Here is a 21,184-nt window from a genome sequence, read left to right as displayed (position 1 = left end):
TAATGGTTTTGTTTTAACTATGGCCTAAAAAGAGATTACCAGTTTTGTTATAATAAAACTTTTTTCTAATGCTTAATGAGGAAAACTGTATCTGTTACAACTTAAGTAAAAGAAATCAATCGATTATTGCTTGTTAAGATGCAATGACATAAGGTTTTGTTTTACAGGTAAAGGCTACTCAAAGGAATTTCCCTCTAAATGTGATGTGTATGATAAGTTTCTTCTGTAACTCTGGCGGTCAGTGTTCTCATTTGGTCTTTCTTGTAACTTTTCTTGCTGACACATTCTTCTGACAGGAACAGGAACCCTGTCTGTCCGACTATTTTAACAAAGAGGCGCTTTTAAACTGCGGTCAGTCGCTTTTGTACCAGGAAAGCCTTTAGCGCGGGTCACACAGGTAAGTAGAAACGAGTGCGCGTGCGTGAAGGAGGAAGCGAAAGCGCGCGGTTACAGAAGTAACCGTCGTTGAGTGTGTGTATGCGCGTGTGTGTGTGTGTTAGGGGAAACCGTCCTCTGTCTTCCCGGCATCTTCTCTCTACGCACTAATTCTTCGAATTCTTCTCGCGGCTTTTGAATATTCATATCTTTAAGTCAAGCTTCAAGCTGATTGGTGCCACGGTTCAAAACATTGAGCACAAGGCTCCGCTCTGATTGGTCCTCTGGTGGAGGGCGGGGCCTAACACAGGCGGCGGTATAAATACAGAAGAAAACAGTAACGTAGACAGACAAGGCGGTCAGCTGAAGTTTGAGAATATTTCAGACGTTAGCGTTTGATTCAAATTCTAACAGTTTACTAGTGAAGTTAACGGAATACGTCCTTTTTGTCTCACTGGATTTCTTGGACCGTTTGAAGGAAACGAAAACTTCACAGATACAACTTTCAAAAACTCACCTTCGAAGGAATTTAACAAAGAGCAGGATGGATTTTATCTGCCTACACTGACGGAAATCTGCCAGAAAATGTTGGAGAAACGATCTTTGGAGCATCATGTGGAGGAAGAAGCTGAAGGGAAAAACGGTGAGAACAACGGAACAGTTAAAAAGTTAATATTGGTCCAAATGAAACTGAAACAGGTTTAAAATTTAGTTAGGTAACGTTTACAATGCTATCTTAGTTTACTGTGTACAAATAGTCTCTATAGTGCAATTAAATATTGTGAAAATTAACGTTTCTGCATGTAATGCTGACGCATTTACGACGCGAACCAAATTACATTCAAGAAAACAACAATTTTCAACGTCCGGATTAACGTTCAAACGACACAACATCCCGTCTGTAAGAGAAATACTCGACTGCTCAGTTTGTTTATCTGACACCGAACAGCTCATATTGTTCCTATCTTCGATTTAAAGAAATTTGTTTGATCTTATGTGATTAAAAATAACCCTTAAAGGGAGTTTTTATAAAGCGTTTAAAAAGTAAACAGGATTCTGTATGAAGGAAATTCCCGCGGAATCTCGCGACAGTTGAAACTTCGATTAAAGTGGGAAAAGTAGATATTTTAGTTAAATTTCAGGGTTTGTTTAATTTAATTTAGAAAGTTTTGTGCTTCTATGAAACATGTTGTGTCTCCTGTTAAACAGCAGGGCGCCAACAGTCACCACAACAAACACTAATAACACCTCAGAGACGTGTGGGAATAAATTATAGTGCCTTTTAAAACAGCTGTAGGTCATTTTGATTATCTCCTTGGCTTTAAACTAAATCTTAATTACCTATTTGCTATTAATTTTAGGTTGTAGAATTTGTTTTGGTTACTTTTTAAGCCCTTTTCAGTATCATACCTTCCAGGATTAGTCATAAAAACATGTGTGACTCCTTTCTGTCATATTAAACCTCCACAGTTTTCTGACATTGTGTGTTTTTTTGTGTGTTGCAGTGAAACAGCCGTTCTGCACTCAGTATCAGTGTGGCTCTCTGCTCGGCAGCGGGGGTTTCGGGTCGGTGTTTACAGGACAGAGACTCTGTGATGGACTGCAGGTGAGACTATGACGTTTAATTACATATCACAACAACTTTCATCCCCTTAAACCCAGCTCACCGTAAAGAAAATTATATACTTTTGCAGCATGTTAGTCATCTCAGTCTTCTGCACGTGGAAAGTAGTTAATGTGCTCGTTTTGTCCATGCAGGTTGCCATTAAGGAGATCCACAGTGACAGAGTGCAGCAGTGGGCCATACTGGTGAGTGTACATGACTCTTAAATCACTCGGTCAGTCTGAAACTTTGTTAAAAGATACCTTAAAGGCTTTAAGATGCTTAAATGTAAAAAAAAAAAAGTGAAGTTAGGGAAGGTAAGGGTAGAAATCAGCTGTTTTTTATTTAAAAATGGTCAAACTCACAGTTTAACTCACTTCTATTCATAAAATGAAAAGTTTCAGTCATTAAACTTTTCAAAAAAATCAAAATAAAGAGATAAATATTAAATTTATTGCACAGATTTCACCCTCCACCTTGTTGTTTTGGTTGTTTCGGTTGAGCAGAGACGTCAGGGCCTGTTAGTTTTGTTTTCCTTTTAATGAGACCTTAGCTCAGCTCCGCCCCCTGCTGGACAGACAGGTGAATTACACCTGTGGGTGGGGGCCGGCCCGCTGATGATCACGGAAACCTGTGAAGTCACCGTTAGGAAAATGATGCTGCAGGATTTCCCCTCAGCTTCAAAGTCAAAACAACGTCAGCGGGACGTTCCCCGACTGCAAAAACACCTGAAAAACACCTGCACGGCAAAATAACACCCCCAAAAAAACTTCACGAGTCATAAAAAGGAGAAAGAAACTTTATTTATCGTCAGGAAAGCTTCAGAGGTTTTCTGTCAGAGTGAAAATACAATCTGATGTTATTCTGAGTTTAACCGTTTCGTTCCTCCTCAGCCCGGCGAGGTCGATCCTGTTCCCATGGAGATCGCTCTGCTGCATCGACTGTCAGAGGTCGGAGGTCACGGGGGCGTCATCCGTATGCTGGACTGGTTCGAGGCAGAGGGGCGGGGCTTCCTGCTGGTGCTGGAGCGACCGCCGCAGTGTCAGGATCTGTTCGACTTCATCACAGAGAGAGGAGCGCTGCCCGAACGCCTCGCCCTCAGGTACCACTTCCTGTTCTGATCCACTTCCTCCCTCTTCAGACCCGGTTCTCCTCTGGTTCTTGGTGCTGAACGTCTCTGTTTGTCCCTCAGATTCTTCCGCCAGATCGTGGAGGCGCTGCGGTTTGTTCACGCTCAGGGGGTTGTGCATCGAGACATCAAAGACGAGAACATCGTGGTCGACACGAGGACGCTCGAGGTCAAAATCATCGACTTTGGGTCGGGAGCGCCGCTCAAAGAGGCGCCGTACAGCGAGTTTGAAGGTACGCAGAGTTGACTTTACCAGAGCAGGTCTCAGTTTGTAGCGTGTGATGTCACAGATGGTTGACCCTGATCCTCCGCCCTCAGGGACCCGGGTCTACAGTCCTCCTGAGTGGATCATGTCTCAGTCCTACGAAGCTGTCCCCCTCACCGTCTGGTCTCTGGGCGTCCTGCTCTTCGACATGGTCTGCGGCGACATCCCGTTCGAGCGCGACCATGAGATCGTCAGAGGCACGCCCATTTTCACCAGACGAGTCTCCAAAGGTGAGCTGAGGCCCCGCCCACATTCCTGTCTCTTGTGTGATGGTGACGCTTCAACCTAACGTCCTCCTGCTTCTCTCCTCAGAGTGTCAGTCCCTGATCCGCTGGTGCCTCTCCTACCGCCCTGAGGAGCGCCCCTCTCTGGAGGAGATCCTGTCCCACCCCTGGATGGAGGGAGGAGACGAGGAGGAGGAAGGAGGAGACCTGCAGGAGGAGCACAGCTCTCTGCCAAACCAGTCCCTATAACAGAGACCCTGAGTCTGATCTCTGTGGGCCAGCTCAGACCCTCACTGTGACTCTGTGTAACACTGCGCTCAGCCAGCAGGGCGGCGACACATGCTGAAGCCTCACACTGGACGTAAAGAAGCTGGACAGACGTGTTCTCCTGTTTCAGTTTCCAGAGCCTGTAGGGCGTCAAGTCTTCACCAGGTCTCCTGAAGAATGTAGAAACACTGGATTGTTTCTGTTCCAAAGAAAAAGTATTTATAGAAACTGTCTGTGGGTTTTGTTTGAGACAACCTGTTGGAGTATTTATTCAGTATTTATTTTATTTCATTTCCTTTACCTTCCTGCTCCGTCAGAGAGCTGCTGTGGTTTTGGTTCTTCAAACACTCTATCATAAATCCTCACTCCTAAAACTTCCAGAGTGATCAGAAAAACACCTTAAACAGGAGATATTTTTTTTATACTTTAGCATCATTTGTTCTCCTTTGGCTGTTTTTACATCCTGATGTTATCAAAGTTGTGTCAAAGTTGAAAAAAAAAAACTCTACAGTGATGTTTTATCACCTGAGCGTTTATTTTCTAACACAGGACCAAACTACAGACCGTACAGAGGAAAAGTTCAGAGGCTTTCTCTGAATGTCTCAGGATCAGACATGAGGAGAAAAACTGGAGCAGTCTGGATCTGGTTCAGTTTCTGCGGCTGTAAATACTTGTGTATTGTTATGGTCTTGGTTCATATCAAAGTGTCCCGTTGGTCACTTGTTCCTGTTTATTTACATTAAATAACAGTTTATGGATCAAATTTAAAAAAGATCCAACAGTTGAATAAAAACAGTTTTTGTTAAACCTCAATGTGGTCTTTGGTTTATTTTTTAAACACTCCTTTGAACCAGCAGGGGGCGCCGAGTACGCACATCTGTCAGGTGAGGTGTTCACTCATCAGCCAATAGGATCTCTCCATTTTCAACCTGAGGCAGAACAAGGAAGTGATTGTTTGGGGTGAATCAGAGATGGGAAAAGAAAGACAGAGGACTCACTCCGTTAATTTTATAACTCAATGTACTCAGTTTTAGATAAGCTTCACTTTGATACCTTCAGCTCTGTCCATCTGAGTATATATTACGCTAATATTTGTTTTTCTTAATAATCTATCTGTCTGCAAATAACTGATGTTAGTTTAGTTACCGTTAAAACTGAAATCAAGTCACGTTAGAAGTCGAAATCCAAGAAACTGAACAAATTTTTATTTCTCACTCCAGTGGCAGCTTTTACACATGTTTACATTTAGGTGAATCAATGATAATTCGTTTTATTCGGAATAAAAGGAAATAAATAAATAGAAAACTAAATAATAATAATAATGATAATAATGATTATAATGATAATAGTAATAATAATAATAACAAAAAATAACCATTTTTTTTTCAAAGATATAATAAAAGAAATTCCAATTAAGTTAAATGTTAAAGCTCAATCACACAACATTAACAACAAAAGCATGTAAAAGTTTTTGTGTCATATCTATTTACCTTAACTTTAAAAAAAAAGAAGAAGAAGAAGAAGAAGAAGAAGAAGAAGCAAAAGAAAGCTAAGAAAAATGCAGAAAAACAAAGATTAGACAGAAGAACGCTGTTATAGAAATACCTTTATATAAAATAAAATGCATACAGTAAAGTAAATAAAATAAAATAAACCAAAAGACCACAAAATTATTCATGGCAAAGAAAGTAGATGAATAAAAGAATTAAAATGATAAAACATCTTTGTAAATTTTAGCACTGATTTCCCACGGAAGTTAAGTTTATATTTATGACACTTGAGTTTTTGGTTCCAATGCTGCGCAGTGTATCAGATGTAAACTCTGTTTTTGCCTCGGAGTGATACCTCCTGTCTGTCAGTGCTCCTATCTTTGCAGCAGTGGAGTCTTCAGTTCCTGAACCCCTCACAGCTCCACGGACTGTTTCCATCCCAGGCATCCTGGAGAGCCTTCCTCGGCTCTCAGACCCCCATTTCCCGTTTCCCCATCAGCCTGTCAGACCCTCTGCTCCACGTCAGCCCGGGGCTCGGTGCTTCTTCTCCGGCTGGGTGTCCACTGTGAGTCGCGGCTAGCTCGGGAAGCTAGCAGTGCGTTAGCCGAGCAGGCAGCGGGGTTACGGCTGAGTCCGGGCGGGCAGCGCGAGAAGCATGGCCGCGGAGAACCACAACAAGACGGCGGAGGAGAAGACGGGGAGCCGGGGTCAGGGCGAAGGTAGGAGGGAGAACCGAGAGGCGGTGTAGCGCTGTAACGTGTGACCATGTTAACTGGGGACTTCCAGCTGAACGCGCTGCCAGCCTGCAGACACGTTCACCTGGAGGTCTTCAGTAAACACGGTAACACTTTAGAGCAAAACACCAGCAGCGGAGTTGACTGCTCCTGGCCTGAACTCACAGCTGTTCAATCAAAGAAAGGGTGTTTTAAAGAATTTAGTAAATTATTTTCTGTTGATTATTAAGAGACATGCTAGCTGTCTGTTTTCATCAGTGGGCAGGACTAGTTAGCTTTTGGCTAGACTAACTAAACTTACTGACTCCATGAGGATGAGTTATTGTCGAAGTTAACCAACAAGTTAAACAAATAGACAGCACGTTTCCGTCCGGAGTGTTTAATGTGGTGACACAACGTTACTGTACTTCTTTACTGCCTTAGCTGTTAGCATGTTAGCTGGAGGCTAGTGAGGCTAACCTACAACAGCTAACTTCACTCTGAGCTGGTCTGTACTAGTCTCCTTCTCTCTAACCTCAGATAACTAACCCCTCAGAGTTGGTTAGTGTAGTTAAAGTGTGTGTAGAGGCGGGAGCTCCTAGCTAGCTCTAAATGCAGGTAAATGGCTTAAATACAGGTGTGTAAAACAGGTAAGTGAGTGTTTAAATGGCAGCTGGTGACGTGGAAGTTTGTCTGAAACAGGATATTATGGTAAAGCTGGCGTGGTCCCTGCTTTAGGTCTAAAGGAGGCTACACACACACACACACACACACACACACACACACACACCTTTATGCACAAACACACACACTTCTCTCTGCAGGTTTGTCCACCTTAAGGCTGCACAGCCTCCTCCTACTACAGTCATCAGGTGAATGTGTCTGAGTTTAAGCCAATTATGACAAAATGATGTTGAAAATAAAACTTAAACACTGGATTAGATGTCATTCTTTTCCAATCTGACTTAATCCAGCTTAATCTCAGGTTGTGAAATCCTCAAACTAGCATTTGTCACAAACTCCTGCATCTGTAACCTGTCAAACAAGTCCACACGTGCACTCTCTTCTTAGCTAAACTGCTTCATTACTGTCATTTTATTCCTGCTGAAGCTTTAAAAAGTTAGGGTCAAACAGCTTTAGTCTTTAGGACTGGGGTCTGCAACCTTTACTTTCGAAAGAGCCGTTTTGCCTCAGCTCACATGGATGAAAGTCATTCGGGAGCCACAATTAAGACAAAAAAGTTTATAATCTGTTAAATAATTGTATAAGCTTTTGTGTTAATAAAATTGAAAATGTAATTTTTTAGGTTTTTTTTTTAAATTATTTTCAATAGATTTGCACATTTAAGGAAAAAAAGAAATTTTTAATGTGATGGATTAATAAATATGCAAAATTTATGAAAATTAAATTTTTTCAAAAAAATAAAAAATTGAAAATAAAAAAATGAAAAATAAAAATGTGCAAAATTTTGCCATTTCAAAAAATTGCTGAAATGTCATAAATTTGCAAAAAAAAACCCTGATTAATGCAATTTTAAAATTTTGCTAGGTTTTGAAAAATTGTAAAACTTTCTTAAATTGCAAAAAAAAAGGGTATTTATTTACATATAAAAGATTTTCAAAATCTGTTAAATCTCCCCAAAAAATGGGGTATTCTTTTTCTTAATCTGCAAAAATCTCAAAAAATTGAAATAAAAAAAAAAAAATCAAACTCAAAAAATTTGAAAAAAAAACACAAAAAAATGTTAAATCTCCCAAGAATCTCCCAAAAAATGGGGTATTCTTTTTCTTAATCTGCAAAAATCTAAAAAAAAAATTGAAATTAAAAAAAAAAAAATTAAACTCAAAAAATTGAAAAAAAAACACAAAAAAATTTAAAGCTTTATTTCAAGGGGTGATGTATTTTAAGTACAAAATGTTAAATCATGATTTTACATAGTGTCTGTGTTGTTTTCATTAATACCCTCTGTAAGAAAAATTAAACACCCCCTGTATTTCAATAATATTTCAAAGCTACAAGGAGCCACTGCAAAGGAGTCAAAGAGCCGCATGAGGCTCCAGAGCCACAGGTTGAGGACCCCTGCTTTAGGAGAACACACCTGAGGAGTTGAGACCTCTCTGAAATTTAAACCAAAGAGATTCAGTGTCAGGAAGCAGCTGTTTTTGTTGTTGTGTTGATTTTCTCTGCTGGTGGTTATAAAGGAGGAGGAGCAGGCGTGTTCGTTAAACATGCTGAATGTGACAGAGCGGCTGTGCTGGTTTAACATGTTACTAACAAGGCTGGGTGGACCAGCCAGAGACAACACAGCTTCTAACCATTTGATTGGGAGTTCCTGTCAGGTGTGGTTGGATATTATACAGGTGTCAGGCAAACAAACAGCTGATTCGCATTTTCCTGTGAGACAGAATGAGAATCTGGTTTTTGAACTCTCATGATTAGGAAATTTACAACAAGAACGATCTGTTTTTAAACCGATAGTGGCACAAGATGATGAATTTAATCAACGCATGTAAGTACGTGTTTAATATATTACATTAGGTTTAACTTTTAATTGTGCACTCACAGTCTGAAGGATCAGTCTGATCAGTCAAGTCATAAAGAGGCGTGAGGAGTTTCTAAGTGATCTAGAAGAAGTCTTCTTTCCTGATATCTGCCTAATCCTAATCCACACTTAAACATGAGATTATCAGCCTCAATATTACAGGTTTCAGGTTATTTCTGAATGCTACTTCTGAGCTCCCTGATCAGGTCGAGCAGGACTGGATTGATTTACAGCAGGTGTAAGTGTCTGTTACAAGCTAGCCGACAAAGTTCAGTCGAGGGAACAGAGATCTGTGCTTTTCTCTGCTGAAAACAAAGGCTATAGGCTACTAAACAGGCTAAAGGCTAAAACATAAGCTAAAGGCTATTAAACAGGCTAAAGGCTAAAATCATTGACTGTTTAAAACACTTGCTGATGGCTAGAACATAGACTTAAGGCTAAAACACAGGCTTAAGGCTAAAACACAGGCTAAAGACTAAAGCACAGGCTAAAGGCTAAAACACAGGCTAAAGGATAAAACACGGGCTAAAGGATAAAACACAGGCTAAAGGCTAAAACATAAGCTAAAGGCTATTAAACACAGGCTAAAGGCTAAAACATAAGCTAAAGGTTAAAACATAGACTTAAGGCTAAAACACAGGCTAAAGGATAAAACACAAGCTAAATACTAAAACACAGGCTAAAGGCTAAAACACAGGCTAAAGGCTAAAACATAAGCTAAAGGCTACCAAACAGGCTAAAGGCTAAAACCATAGACTGTATAAAACACTCGCTGATGGCTAAAACATTGGCTGGCTAAAGGGCAAAACACAGGCGAAAGCACAAGCTAAAGGCTAAAACACTGTTTAACAGTTTATGCTAATGTTGTCTCCAACCCACAGTCAGCAGTTATTCTGCAGTGGTCTGTTCAAACTTGAGAGTCTATCAATAAAATGAAGAGTGAGGTTACGTTAGCTCTGATTAGTGAGGTATAAATATAGCCGGCTACTAAACTACGGTACAAACTGACAAAGTTAGCTTGCTGTCAGGTTTGACAGTGTAGCCCTACCTAACTGTTGGTAAGTACCTTACCTTGTGGCATAAAAGTTGACTTGAACAAAGAGAATTTGTTTCAAACTGATCTCCTCTTAATTAAAAAACTAACACGTCTTTACGACAGTGTGTGTGAGACTCCGGACCAAAAGGGGGCGAGGCAGTCCGATTAAACCAGCCCCTCCTCATAGCACCTTGAAAGAATCCACAGATCTGTTTGTGATCTGATAAAAACCGCTGTTCCAAAATTTGGACCAGATAACACCAACCTCCAAAGGGCCTCCAGAGTGTTGTCCAATCAGAGTGAAGTGGGTTTGTGGGGCCGGGAGTCTTAAAGAGACAGCAGCTACAATGCCTTGTTTAAGACAGAGGCTGAAATAAGAGTTTACCAAAAGGCAAGGAGTAGAGAATCATGTTGAGATACTACGGGGGCACCTGAGGGACAAAATAAAGACTAAAAAAAAATACAACACCCTCTCTTTAATGTTGACAAACACATTTGGAATCAGCTGTTTCTCTTTGGTTTTAATATCTCACTGATCATAGAGTCCAGCTTTCATTGGTGGAACACAAGTCACCAGCCAATCAGACACAAGCAGTTTATAATGTGAGGAGTATTTGTGTAATGTGTGTGTAATGTGTGTGTAATGTGTGTGTGTATTGTGTGTGTGTGCAGTGAACGTGAGGTTAAAGTACATCAGTCTGGCCGTCCTGGTCGTCCAGAATGCGTCGCTCATCCTCAGCATCAGATACGTTCGCACGCTGCCGGGAGACCGCTTCTACACCACGTCCGCCGTGGTCATGGCGGAGGTGCTGAAGGTGATGACGTGTGTGGTTATCATCCTGCTGCAGAGGAGATGTAAGAATACACACACACACACACACACACACACACGAAAAAACAACAACACAACCTGACTGTCTGTCTGTCTGTGTCTGTCCATTTGTCTGCCTGTCTGTCTTTTTGTCTGTCTTTCTGTCTGTGTCTGTCTGTCCGTCTGTGTCCATCTGGCTGCTCGTCTGTCTCTGTCTGTCTGTCCATCTCTTTATCTGTCTGTCTGCCTGTCTGTCCATCTATCTGTATCTGTCTCTCTCTCTCTCTCTGTCTGTCTGTATGCCCCTGTTTGTCTGTCTGTCCATCTGTCTGTCTCTTTCTATCTGTCTCTGTCTGTCTGTCCATTTTCTGCCTGTCTGTTGCCTGTCTCTGTGTGTCTGTCTGTTCGTCTGCCTGTTTCTGTTTGTCTGTCTCTATGTCTGTTTATGTCTGTCCATCTGCCTGTCTGTTTGTTTGTCTGTCTGTCGGTCTGCCTGTCTGTCTGTGTCTGCCTGTGTCTGTCTGTCTGTTTGTTTGTTTGTTTATCTGTGTCTGTCCCTCTGTCTGCCTGTCTGTCTGTGTCTGTCCGTCTGTCTGTCTGTGACTGTCTGTCTCTCTTTCTATCTGTCTCTGTCTGTCTGTCCATTTTCTGCCCGTCTGTTGCCTGTCTCTATGTGTCTGTCTGTTCATCTTCCTGTTTCTGTTTGTCTGTCTCTATGTCTGTCCGTCTGCCTGTCTGTTTGTCTGTCTGTCTGTCTGTGTCTGTCTGTCTGTCTGTCTGTCTGTTTGTTTATCTGTGTCTGTCCCTCTGTCTGCCTGTCTGTCTGTGTCTGTCCGTCTGTCTGCCTGTCTGTCTGTGTCTGTCTGTGTCTGTCTGTGTCTGTCTGTCTCTGTGTGTCTGTTTGTTTGTTTGTTTGTCTGTGTCTGTCCCTCTGTCTGCCTGTCTGTCTGTGTCTGTCTGTTTGTTGATCTGTGTCTGTCTCTTTCCTGTCTGTCTGTCCATCTCTTTATCTGCATGTCTGTCTATGTCCATCTGTCTGTCTCTTTCTGTCTGTCCTGTCTGTCTGTGCCCATTTTTCTGCCTGTCTGTTGCCTGTCTCTGTGTGTCTGTCTCTATGTCTGTCTGTGTGTGTCTGTCCGTCTGCCTGTCTATCTGCCTGTCTGTCTGTTTCTGTTGGTCTGTCTCTTTGTCTCTTTGTCTCTTTTTGTCTGTCTGTCTGTCTGTCTCTCTGTCTCACTCTCTTCCTGTCTGTCTCTCAGGCAGTGTAAAGGACACGGCGGCGTTCCTCCTCGACTCCATCGTCTTTCAGTACAAAGACACTCTGAAACTCGCCGTCCCGTCGCTCATCTACACTCTGCAGAATAACCTGCAGTACATCGCCATCTCCAACCTGCCGGCCGCCACCTTCCAGGTCACACACACACACACACACACACACACACACACACAGAGGAAACAGTAGCACTTGTTAAAGATAATCAGCTGATTCTAACTCCTCGTCCTCCTCGTCCTCCTCGTCAGGTGACCTACCAGCTGAAGATCCTGACCACGGCGCTGTTCAGCGTGCTGATGCTGAGGAAGTCTCTGAGCCGGGTCCAGTGGGTGTCTCTGCTGCTGCTGTTTGGGGGCGTGGCCATCGTCCAGGTACGTGCTCTCGCTCGTCTCCTCTGGCGTGAAGCGATGAGAAATGGTCGCTCTGTCGCTCACTGTGCTGATGTCGGTCGCCTCAGGTGCAGCAGGAGCAGGGGAAGGAGGCGGCGCTGACCGACTCCTCCAACCAGAACTACACGGTGGGCCTGGTCGCCGTGATCATCAGCTGCCTGTCGTCGGGCTTCGCCGGCGTCTACTTCGAGAAGATCCTCAAAGGCAGCTCGGCGTCCGTGTGGATGAGGAACGTGCAGCTGGGGATCTTCGGCACGGCGCTCGGCCTGCTGGGCCTGTGGTGGAAAGACGGCGCCGCCATTGCCGAGCGCGGCTTCCTGTTCGGCTACACCGGCATGGTGTGGTGCGTCATCTTCAACCAGGCGTTCGGCGGGCTGCTGGTGGCCGTGGTGGTGAAGTACGCCGACAACATCCTGAAGGGCTTCGCCACGTCCTTCTCCATCATCGTGTCCACCGTGGCGTCCATATACCTCTTCAGCTTCAACGTGGACCTGCTTTTCACGGCGGGGGCGGGGCTCGTCATCGGCGCCGTGTACATGTACAGTCTCCCCAAACGGCCGGGCAGCTCTTCGTCACTGGACTCCTCCTCCACCTCGTCTTCCTCGGCGTCCTCAGCGCTGCCGCGGGCGGGCGCCGCTCAGGAGATGGAGGCGTTTCTGCCAAAGTCAGTGCTGGTCAAGTGATACCTCTCTCTGTCTCACTCGCTCCTGGTGCTCACTTCCTGTCTGCTCTCAGAGGGTCAGAGGTCACGCCGAGCCCTGTGGCCCTCACTGACCTCCTCCTCCTCCTCCTCCTCCTCCTCCTCGTATTAACCCCTCCATCTCTCCCAAACCGTCTCTGCTCTCTGAACTAACCTCGTGGGCCTCTGCACCTCCTCTCTGCTCCTGCTGTGACACAGAGGAGCTGAACGTTTCTGAGGGAGGAGAACAGAGACTTTCTCCTCCTCCTCCACTTCCTCTCTGTCCTCCTCAGAGCTCAGGGAGGCGTTTCGTCTCCTCCCTCTGCTGTTCACACCTCACGACTAACTGCTCAAAGCACAACAGGAGGAGGAGGAGGAGGAGGAGGAGGAGGAGGAGCTGAGCACCTGTCTGTCTGTGTGTGGTGTCTGTCTCTTTGTCTCTGTCTCTCTGCCTTAAACCCGTCTGTCCTGACTGAAGGGGGCGTGGCCTGGCGCGGCGCGGCGTTGATGGTGTCATGTGTTGGGTGGAGACGTTCATCGTGCAGCTTCACATGTTCAGACGTTTATCCGTGTTCTGAAGTGTGTTCTGATCACGGCATCCGCATTTATCCGTAGAATAATGAAGGATCTGGGGTTCGTGGTCTGGGTTTAGTTCCTGGTCTGAGTTTGGATCCAGACCAGGCAGCATGAGTCAATAAAAACAATCAGCGCTAAGATTTCCTGACTCCCCCTGAACGCATCACAAATCATAGATCTACAGTGAAGAGGAGAGTGCAGGAGGTCCAGAATTCTGAATGTGAATTTATTAATAAGAAATATAATTAATTTAATTAATCAGGTTAATTGAATCTAAACACAAGAATTTGTATAAAAATAAAAAAAATATATATATAATTTTTCTGATTTTCCCAAATTTTTAATTTTAATTTTGATTTGTGAATTATTATTGTCAAAAATAAAATCAACCTAAAATATAGTTTAATTAGATAAAATATTTTTTTTAAGACCCCAGAACTAAAAAAGAAAAATCCCCATAAATTAAATTTAGTTTCATTAAATCAGATTTAATTAAATTTAATTTAATTACATTTAATGTCATTAAATAAAATTTAATTACATTTAGTTATATTTAATTTCATTAAATTAAATTTAATTTCATTAAATTAAATTAAATTTCATTACATTATATTTAATTTGATTTAATTTAATTTAATTTAAGAAGGATTCTCGTGTAATCTTCAAATCTTGAAAACTGCATTTGTTGATTTTAAGTTCAGAATTATAATTAAATTTAATTTACTGTGATTAAATATATTTAAATTTATCTTTTCTGATTTAGTTTAAATAAATAATAATAATAATGTGATTAAAAACCGAATCTGTTGATTATGTTAGAATTTTTTTGATTTGATTATTATCTAATTTAACATTCAGAACTCTAGACCTCCTGAGGACCTGATCCTCCTGGTCCTCTGATTTAGACCTCAGTTCATGAAACATATCGGGTGGTGGAGGGGTGATCTGATTGGATGGTAACGATGCAGCCGCACTTGGGGTGGTTCTCAGTCTAACGGCGTGAATCAACCTCAGACGGGTGTTTTCTGTGGAGCTGCATGCTGACACGCCTCCTCGCTGACCTCTTGGCGGCGGCAGCGGGCTCGTTGGGACTCTTTGGACGCACTGTCTGCTCGGTGCCTTTCCTCCATCTGTAAAGAAGCCATATGATTGTGTGGGTGTGGCGTCCAGCTCTCTGGGACAGACCGGACGTTTTAGACTCTGACCTCAGACGAGCGTGGCGGCGTGGCGGGGGGGGGCTGGGTGATGGCGTGCTCGTTGATTGGAGCACCTTTTTAAACTCTCGATGAAGCTGTTGGTCCTGCAGACGTCTCGTTGAAGGCGGCGCTCTGCAGAGACGTCCTGAATGTGTTTCTGTTTCTCCTCGGCTGAATTTCTGTCAGAGTGAGACGTCGTCTTTGTTTCCGCTCTGAGCCGCTTCGCTCTGTTTACGTTGCTCTTTGACTTCAGGACTAAAGGTTTCCATCGCTCTGTCTCCGCTAACTCCAAATAATCCAACTTTATTCTCACATGTTTTGGCCTCATAACAACTCATATCATCTTTTTTTAATCCTTAAAGTCAATCTGTGGGTTGTCTCAGAGATATTTCATGAACACGGAGACCAAACATGGAAACCTTTCTTCCTCTAAGTGCTTAAAACTCTATGTGTGTGTGTGTGTGCGTGTGTGTGTGTGTGTGTGTGTGTGTGTGGGATCAAAGCTGGTTTTCTGAAACTGTGAAAGGAAATGTTCTTTTGCTATTTTCTTTGTTTTGTAAAGAAAAATATAAATATATCGATCAGCCAGCGGACGGTTTCTGTCTCTGAGGATTTCCAAAAAAACACTATCATAGTAATATTAATAATAATAATAATATATCATTTGTTTTATTTAATGTTGGTTTGACGGGCTGTTGGTTGGTTTGTTTGGTGGTGGTGATGAAGAGGAGGAGGAGGAAGGTCAGCAGGACGCTCCAGGCTTCACTTCAGTCAGCTGTTTGAGTCTTTTATTTTGAAAAACTGACCTAAAGTGGAAAAAAAAGTATGTATATTGTTAAATTCAGCCGTCTGAAATGTGACGCGGTTCGGCTACAGCTGACGCCTGAAGTCTGGAGCGCCCCCTGCTGGCAGTTTGAAGAACATCCTGTTACAATCACTGAAAGTGAAGCGTGTCAAAGAAAGATCGGGTTTGTCCGGGTTAAACTTCCTCCTCTGTGTCGCAGCTTTGTGTCTGAATGAATCTGTCATGGAGGGAATCGAACCCTTTTCTGATCTGTTTGCACTTGATTGTTGATTTCTTGTACCGATGCCTCTGAATGTGTAAATACTTCTTTTGGTAAAGTTTTATATAAACAAGGACATGGACTCAAACGCTCTCCACTGTGTCTTAATTTGTAGATCTACAGGAAGTGTCTCAGCCGAGCTTTACGGACTGTTCCTTTAGTTCATGAAACAAGGAAATGATTTAAATCTTATAGAGAGTAAAAGTATTTCATCACAACAGAAACCAGTTTTATCTTCATTCATTATTTGAAGTAAACATTAAAGAGGGTACTGGGTCATCGTTAGACTTAATTTGTCCCTCAGGTGCCTCCATAGTTTATTTAAAGCTCATGAAAATCTCAATTTTTCTCTCTGTGGTGTTCAAATTTCGGTTTCCACCAAGAAGTTCAGTGCGGTACGTCTCAGTACGGTACATCTCAGTTCTGTAAGTTTTAGTGCAGTACGCCTCGGTATGGCACGCCTCAGTACGGTACATCTCAGTTCCGTAAGTTTCAGTCCGGTACGTCTCAGTTTAGTAAGTTTCACTTTGGTATGCCTCAGTACGTTACTTTTAGTTTGCTTAATCTCAGTGGGGTACGTCTCAGTTTGCTAAGTTTCAGTTCTGTACGTCTCAGTACGGTACGTCTCAGTACGGTACGTCTCAGTACGGTACGTCTCAGTACGGTACGTCTCAGTTCTGTAAGTTTAAGTGCGGCACGTCTCAGTATGGTACGCCTTAGTACGGTACGTCTCAGTTCTGTAAGTTTCACTTTGGTACGTCTCAATAGTACATCTCAGTTCCGTAAGTTTAAGTGCGGTACGTCTCAGTATGGTACGCCTCAGTACGGTACGTCTCAGTTGTGTAAGTTTCAGTTCGGTACGTCTCAGTACGGTACATCTCAGTTCCGTAAGTTTTAGTGCGGTACGTCTCAGTATGGTACGCCTTAGTACGGTACGTCTCAGTTCCGTAAGTTTCAGTTTGGAATGTCTCAGTACGGTACATCTCAGTTCCGTAAATTTCAGTACGGGTTGTCTCAGTGTGGTAAGTTTCATTTTGGTACGTCTCAGTTTACTAAGTTTTAGTGTGCGGTACGTCTCAGTACGGAATGCCTCAGTACGGTAGGTCTCAGAACGGCGCGCAGTTTTTGGCGTTTCCTTTTACTAAAACCGGGACAGGTCCCCAATAACTGACCTGTACCATCCCACTTTTTTGACCAAATGAGGTACTTTTTTAGGTACCAACCAAATTCTGTCAAACGTACCGGGTACCGATTTATAAAAAAAACAAAAGGTACCATGTTTAGGTACCTTAACCCATCCTTGTGACTGTGAGGGAGTGGAAGTGGAGGTGATTTTCCATACTGGACATGAACACAGCATTATAAGGTGAAGTGAAACAAATTGATATTTTTTACCAAATAAACACAACAAATATCGAAAATATGTACAGTTGAGAACTGATACCGATTGCCAGGTACTGGGCAGGTACCGGGCCTCAAATGTGAAAGGTGCCCATCCCCATCAAAAATGCTGTTTGGTGACACCATTTCCCAAACAAAACAAAAGTTCTCTTTAGGAAGTCGACTGGAGGTTTAAACATGTCAGGGTTATGTGTTTTTCTTTACTACACACAGGAAGTGACAAGCAGCGTATATTTGACATCCTAACAAAAGGGTGCCAAAAAGTGGGACGGTACAGGTGGGTAATTTGGGGACCTGTCCGAACAAAGCGCCACAAAGTGCAAGATAAATGGAACTGAACCATGAATCAAACTTAATAAAACTAACTCTGAGGCCTTGTCCACACGTAACCACGTATTTTCAAAAACAAATGTCCCCACCTCATTTGTTTTGTTTTTTTTTAAATACTTTCGTCCACACATAACCAGTCAAATCTGCGGATAAGTACGGTTCAAAGCGTGCCAAACACATATGTCAGTGTTTTTCTGACTTGAAACTTATGCCAGCCAATCAGAATGAACCCTGTTGAAACTCTGGTTTCCTGATTTTTACACGAAACCATGAAACCAGAGATTTCCAAAGTTTTCCGTTTGCAGAAAACGTCATTTTTGATGACGTAAAACAGCGGTTTGGTGTGGACGACATGACTTAACAGCTACGTGTGGACATGGCCTCAATCCAAACTCAGACTAACCGTCTGATTCATGGATCAGACCGAACGAGTCGAGCTCAGAGGGCTAGTGGTTGACGATGAGATCAGGTGCGATCAACTGATCCTCCTTGGCTTCCATCGGATGAACTCTTGATTTCACGATCTGTTCTTCGCTTTTCATGACGGAGAAAAGGAAGAGCAGCCGAGGACGTAAACCAGGTTTACTTAGGTCAATGATTGACAGGTTTGTCACATGACTTCCTGTGTGAAGGACAGGAAGAGGTTCAGCACTCTGTGAGCGACTGCGTGAGCGAATAGTTCAACAGTTTTCCCCTTTCTTCTTCTTCTTCTTCTTCTTCTTCTCCTCCTCCTCCTCTTCCTGTCTGTCCTCCAGGTGTGCAAGTAAACAGAAAGGATCCTGAGTGACAGACGGACGGCCTTCATCATCATCATCATCATCATCATCATCTACAGAAACACTCCTTTATTTATGATTAAACCAAAGTCCTCTGCTTTCAGCACTACAGCACTCCTGCTGGTGGGAAACGGTACTGCAGGTATTTTAACACAGGGTGCCTTTAATGTTGGACACTGACGATGTTCACGTCAGCGCCTCTTTACCTTCATGATGATTTGTTTACAGGAGCGACGGCTCTGTTCTGGGTTTTTACCGTTAAAGGGGATAAATTTCAGGTCCTGATCATTTCTGATTTACAGTTTTGTTAAATGTGTTTTGAACACATCAGATCAATACAAATCAAAGTATTTACTCACCAAAAACAAATGAACAGGTGAGCCAATTATTCTGTTGATCTTTATTTTTTGTGTTTTAGGTCTTTATTACATTTCTGTGTCAGTATTTATTCCTAGTGTTGAAAAGTGAAACCAAAGTGCCTCTGAGCTCCAAACTCCTCCCACTCCAAAGGAAAGGGAAATCAGCTTTTATTGTGAAAGTTTACAGAGTTTCCTCCAGAGTGTTCGTCTGATTTAATGTGAATTTTTTTTCTTCTCCTGGTGTTTAATGAAACACTCCTGATTTTAAATATCTCCATGTTTGAGGGTTTGATTCCCTGCCTGTGTGCCTTCAGATCAGTTTGTGTCTTTCAGCTTCAGACTGAATGTTTCAGCTTCATTAAAGTGAAATCTGCTCTTATCGCTCGTCTCTGTCTGAATCCTGAACCTGAGATCCGTCTCACGAACCAAACCTAAGAAAACTTCTTCAAACTGACGTCATTTTTTATTTCACCAAGGAAAAAAAAACAAAATCACTGAAGATAAATGCACAGAAACAAAAACAAACAAATGAATTATAATGTTGATTTAATCAGGGAAACTGAACCCCACCTCTGGGGGGCGCCAAAGAACACATGAAAGTGGAAAATGCATCAGTGCAGGAACTTTTCCTGAGGTGGAGGAACTGTTATTGGAAGCTGGTATATTTCTGATGTGTGGCCCCCTGGTGGGCTGGGGAGGTACTACATTTAAAACAAAAAAAAGAATTAAAATGTTTAAATAAACCTTTCATTATTTTGATAATTATTATTGATCATGTGTATAATTTTTTAGATTTTATTTAAACTTATTCATTTTGTTTCTTTTCTGTTTTCATTTTCTTTTACCTTCAGTGTGTACAACAATTCCTAGATAAGTGCAGTTATTGTTAAGACTATGAGCCCTGAAAATCTGGGGGAAAAACACCCAAATTGAACACTTAAGGCTAAAATATACCTGAATACTTTGAATGGAAAATATTTAAATCTGTTTCTTGGAAATAAAACCCAGAGAGATCTGACCACACTGACAGGAGCAACCTGAAAACAAAGAAATAAAGAAACCAAAGAGTTAAAATAAATAAGTTTGTCTGTAAATCCTGGAGTTGACTGAAACAGGAGCTGCTAACAGGTGATAACACCTTTACCTCCACTCTTTAGTTTAAAACAATAAAAAGGATTCATTTCAGAGCGTCTTTAATCCTGTCAGATGAAGGTCTGGATCTTGAGAGCAGATTGATACCTGCTGGTTGTAGTTTGGTGGAAGAACCAGCAGAGGGAGACAGTGACTGTCAGAAGCATTAATGAAGAGGAAGAAGAAAAGGAGGAGGATGAGCTGCAGGTGAAAGTGAGAGCATCAAACACACCCAGCAGAGCTCAAGAGGTCAAAGTGATGTTTGAACCCTCAAAAACCGTTTCCCTCCAAGCTGAGGAGCTCCTGGAGAGGACCACAAGGAGTCCAGAGCCAGGTGTTAGCCTGGACCAGCAGAGCCCTGCAGACTCTACCTGAACTCCAGATCATGTCTCCCAGGTATTAGTCAGCACCAGCATACAGCAGCTCTTCTTATGCCTCCTCTATCCGTGTTCCTCCAAATATTAGTCTCCTCCCTACAGAAACTTTCCTCCAGTTCATCTCCACTCTCATTCACAGCCTTCAACAAGTTTATCAGTTTAATTTTTTCCCAGGAATTAGTCAGGGTCATTTCATTGCGCTTTGTACTATCTTTCTTTTTATTTCCAGGATTTAGTCAGGGACATTTCATTGTACTTAACACTGTCTTTCCTTTTATTTCCAGGAATTAGTCAGGGTCATTTCATTGTACTTTATGCTGTCTTTCATTTTATTTTCAGGCATTAGACAGGACCGGTTTCTCATTGACCACTCTTGATGGTGGGGACGCTCATCTCCCAGGTGTTAGTCAGTATCATTCACATGTTGCAGGGTGACTCCAGGGTTAGTCAGGGTTATTGAATCCTTCAACGCTTCATGCTGATCTTCCAGTGTTCCTCCAGATATTAGTCTCCTCCCTCCAAAAGCTTTCCCCCTTTCGGCTCTGACCTTCAATCACAGCCCTCAACAAGTTTTTCAGCTATTTTTTTTCTAAGGAATTAGTTAAAGTCATTTAATTGTGCTTAATACTGTCTTTCTTTTTATTTCCAGGAATTAGTCAGGGTCATTCCATTGCACTTTATGCTGTTGTTTTTTTTGTTGTTGTTGTTGTTTTTTATTCCAGGAATTAGTCAGGGTCATTTCATTGTGCTTAATGCTGTCTTTTTTTTTTCCCAGGTATTAGACAGGACCAGATCCTCATTGACCACTCTTGATGGTGGGGACTCTCATATACCAGGTATTAGTCGGTGTCATTCACATGTTGCAGGGTGACTCCAGGAGTTAGTCAGGGTTACTGAACATCCCTCAAAACTTTATGCTGATTTTTTAACTCTGTTCATAGCGCCACCTTGTGGAAAGATGTAGCTCATCTAGTGCATGTTTTGGTCACATGCACAGCGCCCCCTGTTGGAAGCATCTTGTATTAATCGTATGATGAAAACTGATGGGTCGGACGTGAACACATTCTCTCAGTGGTCGCTTGAGACGGCGTTCAGACTCTGGTTGAGGTCTCTGTGAGGTGAATAAAGAGGACACTGAACAGGAAACTGAGGTGACGCTGTGACCTCATGCCGCCAGC

At 42.5% G+C, this 21,184-nt stretch overlaps 3 protein-coding genes across 4 annotated transcripts in view; all 3 read left to right on the top strand.

Annotated features, from left to right (window-relative positions):
- Nucleotides 1-608: 608 nt before the first annotated feature.
- pim2 (Pim-2 proto-oncogene, serine/threonine kinase) lies at nt 609-4,665 on the top strand. Its single transcript, XM_074681585.1, has 7 exons — nt 609-1,018; nt 1,881-1,981; nt 2,134-2,184; nt 2,872-3,080; nt 3,171-3,340; nt 3,426-3,602; nt 3,685-4,665. Exons 1-7 carry the CDS (start codon nt 961-963, stop codon nt 3,843-3,845), a joined length of 927 nt encoding a protein of 308 aa, XP_074537686.1. The 5' UTR covers nt 609-960; the 3' UTR covers nt 3,846-4,665.
- Nucleotides 4,666-5,719: 1,054 nt separating this feature from the next.
- Nucleotides 5,720-18,786, top strand: slc35a2 (solute carrier family 35 member 2). Its single transcript, XM_074682478.1, has 6 exons — nt 5,720-6,072; nt 10,317-10,499; nt 11,715-11,866; nt 11,977-12,099; nt 12,186-12,781; nt 18,119-18,786. The coding sequence occupies exons 1-6, from the start codon at nt 6,009-6,011 to the stop codon at nt 18,144-18,146; spliced, it is 1,146 nt and encodes a 381-aa protein (XP_074538579.1). The 5' UTR covers nt 5,720-6,008; the 3' UTR covers nt 18,147-18,786.
- A 1,056-nt stretch (nt 18,787-19,842) lies between these two features.
- Nucleotides 19,843-21,184, top strand: part of slc6a8 (solute carrier family 6 member 8) — a 49,852-nt gene continuing 48,510 nt past the window's right edge. For both annotated transcript variants that reach the window (XM_074680581.1, XM_074680579.1), the window contains exons 1-2: nt 19,843-20,025; nt 20,782-20,842. The gene's annotated coding sequence lies outside the window, so the exon portion shown is untranslated. The remainder of the gene's footprint in view (nt 20,026-20,781; nt 20,843-21,184) is intronic.

The sequence above is a fragment of the Halichoeres trimaculatus genome, unplaced genomic scaffold (genome assembly GCF_033239565.1).
Source record: "Halichoeres trimaculatus isolate MK-OKI-2021-1 unplaced genomic scaffold, fHalTri1.1 fHalTri1_scaffold_11, whole genome shotgun sequence".
NCBI classification, from domain to species: domain Eukaryota; kingdom Metazoa; phylum Chordata; class Actinopteri; order Labriformes; family Labridae; genus Halichoeres; species Halichoeres trimaculatus.
The sequence above is the reverse complement of the archived record's forward strand: the minus strand, read 5'-3'. Positions and strand labels throughout refer to the sequence as shown.